At 34.1% G+C, this 6,580-nt stretch overlaps 1 protein-coding gene across 1 annotated transcript; it reads right to left on the bottom strand.

Annotated features, from left to right (window-relative positions):
• Positions 1-1,780: 1,780 nt before the first annotated feature.
• On the bottom strand, positions 1,781-4,034 carry LOC111013489 (uncharacterized). The gene is made up of 2 exons (XM_088120271.1): positions 2,106-4,034; positions 1,781-1,975 (listed from the first exon to the last, which is right to left on the bottom strand). Exon 1 carries the CDS (start codon positions 3,992-3,994, stop codon positions 2,135-2,137), a length of 1,860 nt encoding a protein of 619 aa, XP_087976397.1. The 5' UTR covers positions 3,995-4,034; the 3' UTR covers positions 1,781-1,975; positions 2,106-2,134.
• Between the last annotated feature and the right edge of the window lie 2,546 nt (positions 4,035-6,580).

The raw sequence follows: 6,580 nt of genomic DNA, 5'->3' as shown, positions 1-6,580 counted from the left end.
CTAGTTTTGTTATGAACTTCTCATTGTGATTTTATTGTTTTACATTGAATATGAGAAGCTAAACTTCTTATCTTAGGGATTGATATAGCAATTAAACTTTATGCATATTGAATGTTTATGAATATTCTATTTATATTTCTCTATGCTTAAACCTTGAATCTACTGGCCATAGATTGATTGATTTTAGACTTGAAATCTTACGCTCGGGAGAGGTGGTTTAGCGTTAGAACTGGGATGCATAACTAAAGAGGTTTTAAGATCGGGAGATTTAGAAGTCCTTTAGAGGTCGTTAGAAGACTTGATCAATAAAGTCTTTACTTGTTATAGAAACTAGATAGGGATATTGGTTTCTTAATTTGTAAGGAGAATTAGCTTGCGCTCGGGAGAGGTAGTTCAGATTTGAGAGTTCTTGGCCTATAGAGATAATAATTCGTTCAATCTTGAATAATTAAGTAGTTGGTTCATAGATTCAATAGGTTAAATCAATTCCCTAAGACCTTTCTCTCCATTGTTTTTATCTTTATTATTGCATGTTTATTTTCTTTGATTATATTCTCCCATTTGATTTTGATTCTCTAAATAAAATTGAGTGATTGTATTTGTGTTACTTGAGTGAGCTAAAAACCCAATCTAGAGGACGATATCGTTATTCACCTACCATCCATATTAAAACTTGACATGTACACTTGCGGTAAGCAATTTCTGCTACATTAACACAATATACTTAGGTACACGAATGAAAAACTTCCAGAATAATCAAGATCTAAATTATCAAAAATACTGATCTCGATCTGACCTTCCTGCTGCCAAAACCTGAGCCGTCGCCACAAAATTATTGCCAAAACCTCCAAAAATAGCTGCTGTACAATCCCTCTCATGGCTGTTGTACAATCCACGGCCACACATATATCTTAAAAAAAAATAGTGCAAAACTTAAATTGGGCTCGTGGCCCATTATTTTGTTTCGGCTTTCACTCCTTTTTTATTTTATTTTATTTGGTATCCAAATCCCAACATTTATAACCCAAATAATTGTATTAACTGTATATATATATAAGGCAAGCTAACAAGCTGCTGATAATTATTTGATTTTTCTCTGATACTATGATAAAACTAACACCTATAAATGCATGTCAATCTTTTCTGACAGTATGATTGATGGGTGTGAGTGTGGAAAGAAATTTTTTTTTTTAATATATTTTACATAAATAAAATTTTTTAGTTATCAAAATATTTTAGCTGCAACCTAAAGACAAAGTACAACAAAGGACAACTTGTCTAAAAGATGTTCAACTAAAGCTTACAAATTAAATGCTATTAAATATAAGGAGCTTTGTATCATCATCAGAAGAAAAAAAAAAGGAAGGAAGAAAAGTTAAGAAATTATATTAAAACTTTGAGATGCTAAAGTTTTGTCTATAATTTAACCACCTATTTAAAAAAAAAAAAATTGGAAGATTACTGATATAAAAAGTTGAAATCTACATCCCTCAGAAATTTAATAGCTCCCCCATGATATCATGGTGGAGCATTCAATTAAATATATTTGATCTATTTTTTAAAGCTTTCTTTATAATAAACTTGAAATTGAGTTGTTCAAAGTAAATTTTTATTTCTCACCATCTTATTTAGACAGATGATGTGAAGTTACTTATGTTTAAAATTTGAAATGCATGAAGTTTAACACAGTTTCATAAGTTTCTTCCTTCATGTTGCATTACTAATGTTAGTTTGCAAAGATTAGTAAACATTGGAAGTTATTGACTAAAGCTTTGGAACCTTTTGGACGACAATAAAAATTTGAACTCTTCAATAATAATGTTGAATGTATATGAATACACAATACAGAAAACTAAATCTTTAAATAAACATGGATTACATGACATGAATAACTAGAGGTGGAGGCCCTGCTTTGTGTGTAGTGATCATCTTCAATAGGCTGTCCCTTTATTGATATGAATATTTCCTCATGTTCCTGCGAGAAACAATAAGAGAATCGGTGAATATATCACTATAATAATGTGTGATTTTCTTAAACGTTATTTGACACAAAAGATTATATCTTAACCAAATTAGAATGAGAATTACATTTATAAGAAACATACCTTCATGTAGTAATAGAAGGCATATAGATCTAATAGTGGTAGGGAGGCGGTGGAGGTGATGCATAGATGTAATGGGGCGGTGATGGGTTCATAACTGGAGGTGGAGGAGATTTGTATTCGTAGTCCTTCTTGGGAGGTGGAGGAGATTTGTACTCGTAGTCTTTCTTGGGTGGTGGAGGAGACTTGTACTCATAACCCTTCTTGGGTGGTGGTGGAGATTTGTATTCGTAGTCCTTCTTGGGTGGTGGAGGAGACTTATATTCGTAGTCCTTCTTGGGTGGCGGTGGAGACTTGTACTCGTAGTCTTTCTTGGGTGGCGGTGGAGACTTATACTCGTAGTCTTTCTTAGGAGGTGGAGGAGATTTGTACTCGTAGTTCTTCTTGGGTGGAGGAGGAGACTTGTACTCGTAGTCCTTCTTTGGTGGTGGTGGAGACTTGTATTTGTAGTCTTTCCTAGGAGGTGGAGGTGACTTGTATTCGTAGTCCTTCTTAGGAGGTGGAGGAGATTTGTACTCGTAGTCCTTCTTGGGAGGTGGAGGAGACTTGTACTCGTAGTCCTTCTTTGGTGGTGGTGGAGACTTGTATTCGTAGTCCTTCTTGGGTGGTGGTGGAGATTTGTACTCGTAGTCCTTCTTGGGAGGTGGAGGAGACTTGTACTTGTAGTCCTTCTTTGGTGGTGGTGGATACTTGTATTCGTAGTCTTTCTTGGGAGGTGGAGGTGACTTGTATTCGTAGTCCTTCTTGGGTGGTGGAGGAGATTTGTATTCGTAGTCCTTCTTGGGTGGTGGTGGAGACTTGTATTCGTAGTCCTTCTTGGGTGGTGGAGGAGATTTGTACTCGTAGTCCTTCTTGGGTGGTGGTGGAGACTTGTATTTGTAGTCCTTCTTGGGTGGTGGAGGTGATTTGTACTCGTAGTCCTTCTTGGGTGGAGGAGGAGACTTGTACTCGTAGTCCTTCTTTGGTGGTGGTGGAGACTTGTATTTGTAGTCGTTCCTAGGAGGTGGAGGTGACTTGTATTCGTAATCCTTCTTAGGAGGTGGAGGAGATTTGTACTCGTAGTCCTTCTTGGGAGGTGGAGGAGACTTATACTCGTAGTCCTTCTTTGGTGGTGGTGGAGACTTGTACTCGTAGTCCTTCTTGGGTGGTGGTGGAGATTTGTACTCGTAGTCCTTCTTGGGAGGTGGAGGAGACTTATACTCGTAGTCCTTCTTTGGTGGTGGTGGAGACTTGTACTCGTAGTCCTTCTTGGGTGGTGGTGGAGATTTGTACTCGTAGTCCTTCTTGGGTGGTGGAGGAGATTTGTACTTGTAGTCCTTGGGAGGTGGAGGAGATTTGTACTCGTAGTCCTTATTGGGTGGTGGAGGCGACTTGTAGTCATAGTCCTTAGGTGGAGGTGGAGACTTGTACTCATAGTCCTTCTTTGGTGGTGGAGGAGACTTGTAAACCGGTGGTGGAGGATAGTGGTATACCGGTGGAGGAGGTGAGTAATAAACAGGAGGTGGTGGAGATTTGTATTCATACTTAGGTGGTGGTGGAGAGTAATAAACTGGAGGTGGTGGAGAGTGATAAATAGGTGGTGGAGGAGACTTGTATTCATAATCCTTCTTCGGTGGTGGTGACTTGTAAACTGGTGGTGGAGGAGAGTAATAAACGGAAGGCGGTGGAGATTTGTATTCATACTTCGGTGGTGGTGGAGAATAATAAACTGGAGGAGGTGAAGAGTGATAAACATGCGGTGGTGGAGAATGGTAAATCGGAGGTGGAGGAGAGTAATAAACGGGAGGTGGTGGAGAAGAATAGACATAGTCAATAGCAATCACCGATGGCAAACTCAAAGTCGCCACCAAAATTGCAGTCACGAGATAGGCCAAAGGCCTAGATTTCCCCATCTTTACTCTCAATGGGTTTTTGTTCTGCCTTCAAACCAATGCCTCCCCTCCGTTTTATAGATCCCATTTCATGCTCCTTCAAGGCTACCAAATCATGGCCAACAAAATAAAAATTATATCCAAATTGTTACACCTAACCTTCGTGGAAATGATAGTGCAATATGTTGACAAATGAGTCCGACAAATTTACAATTCAAATTTGGATTAGATTATAAAATTGTATGAATGTATAACAGAATCTTTCTCCTTCTATCTTTTATATAAATTATCAATTTGAAAACAAAACTTGGTCTTTGGTTTGAAATTTTCCTCTTATATTAATCGTGACCTTGTTTTGATATCTCATTTTATTAATTATAAGAATAAATGTAACATCATACAATTTTGACTTTGTAGAGGTAGGTGACAATTGTTATGCATTTGTTTGGTAAGTTAGCTGTCCTGTGTTGTACAAATTGAGTACGAGTTTTCTAATTGTCCAAAGTACAAATCTTCAATAACTTTGAAATTTATCTTAACACCGTAAATTATTAATCTCTATTGGATCACAATTGATATGGTAAAATTTCGAATTGAATTCTTCTACGATGTTAAATCATCATTAAATCTTGTTTAATCAGTTTTTAATACATTATTAACACAAACATATATTTGAAGCCACTTAGCATTGAGATAAAGTAATAATTTGGCCGAATATTGATGATAAAAATCAAAATGATTATTTTTTTGGTTAAATATATGTTTTAATTGCTAATGTTGGTATGGTTTTTTCAATTTAATCCTTGTTTAAAAATTTTCCATTTCATATATCATTTTAATAATTTCTATTTATATCATTTTCGATTATCAATGACAAAATTGGCTAGAATAAGCTCCAACTGATATGACATTTCTTGGCTTAACAAAACTTTAGAGAATAAATCACTTCCTTTATAATTAATTAATCTAAATTTAGAGAAGAAATTGGTCTCTTAGTAGCTTAATTCGTTCTCTAAATCTATGTCAATACACTAAATATCATGTGAATATAAACGTATCATCGTCTAGTTTTAACCTTCATCAACGAAAAAGAGTAGAATTGAAAAATATTAAAAATATAAAAGTCTAAAATTAAAACTTATCTCAACTTCTTAATTCAATTGATTGAAGTCTCAATTTTATAAAAGTGTCAAATGGAAATACTGATATGATGTTGATTGATAGTTTAAAAAATCATTTCACTATTTTTAAGTAAGTAAAAAATTGTAGTTATTAATATTCTTTCTAAATCAGTATATATACATAGTCAATTTTATTTCTATACTACAAAAACATTATGTCGGTGTGAACTCATGAACATATGAAATTAGGTTGATATATCGACCGAAATTTAATACCGTACACATACTTAAAGTCTTCAAGTCTTTCTTTATTATTTCAGTTTAAAGCATTTGGAAAGAGGTGGGAAGGCGAAGACTGTTTCCAATGGTACGTACCAAATCACGTAGTACGCGCTTCGGTGATTTTAATATTTCTTGAGAATCTATGTCGGCGGAGGTTGAAGAAACGTGCGGGTATAATTTCTTTTTCTTTTTCTTTTTCTTTTTTCTACGGTGGTTGTAATTTTAACGAATCCCATTATTTTAATTTTAACATTAGGCTAGGATTAAATGCATCTACTGATCTTTACTTTTCCTCCAAGAGATATTAAAGAAATGATTAAATTTGTGAGCCGCCCAAGTAATGAACTCAATGCTTCCTCTTGAGCCGGTGGAATCATGGTAGTATTAACTTTTTAAAGCAAGCAAGACAAAGAATTATCCATTTGGAATGCTAAACCATAGACATTTTAGTTATGTTTAAAATGAAAATTATGATCTAAGGGTCACATGAGCTTTGATGATAGGTTATTTTGTTCTCTCTTTAAAGTTTCGTTAATCTTATGTCGTGTTTTGCACTTTCATATATTTGTTTGGAGTTCGTTTGGTGACGTTTTTTTCCTTATCTTTTATTTTCTTTTACTCGTAACTTGTTTATATTTCATAAAAAAAAATAACTTGCCTTGGATAACTATTTTTGTTTTTTGTTTTTATTATTCCTTTTTTTAAAGAAACATTTATTGTATTTTGGTTATAGTTTCTTTTTTTTTCCGTTCTCATATGTATTAAATTTAAAACTTACAAATTTCACTTCAAGGATGATTTTTTTTATAAATAAAATATTAAATTTTTTGTTATATTCAACTATTTCAATATTATGCATTTTATAGTTAAACAATTATAAAATAATACTCTTACCTATGTGTAATTAATGGGAGGAAATGTTCTTTTAAATGAGAAACGAAAAACAAAAGTAATAACTAAATACTTGTGTTTCTAAAAAAATTAGTAAAAAAGAAACAAGAAATAACCTTTTATCCAAAGTTTTGTTGTCCCCTTCTTCTCTCACGATGAGGGCATGGTTTGAGGATGATGCAGAGTTATCAATAGCAATATACATATTTTTCCCATTTAAAAGTGGGTGTGGTGTTAGGTTTTTGACAAAATATTAGAAAGAGCAAAAAATTTCCTGTTTAAAAGATACAATGAAGTAATGAGTTTCAACTAT

Source organism: Momordica charantia (assembly GCF_013281855.1).
Source record: "Momordica charantia cultivar OHB3-1 chromosome 11 unlocalized genomic scaffold, Mcharantia_2.0 BLBB01000011.1, whole genome shotgun sequence".
Lineage (NCBI taxonomy): Eukaryota > Viridiplantae > Streptophyta > Magnoliopsida > Cucurbitales > Cucurbitaceae > Momordica > Momordica charantia.
The sequence above is the reverse complement of the archived record's forward strand: the minus strand, read 5'-3'. Positions and strand labels throughout refer to the sequence as shown.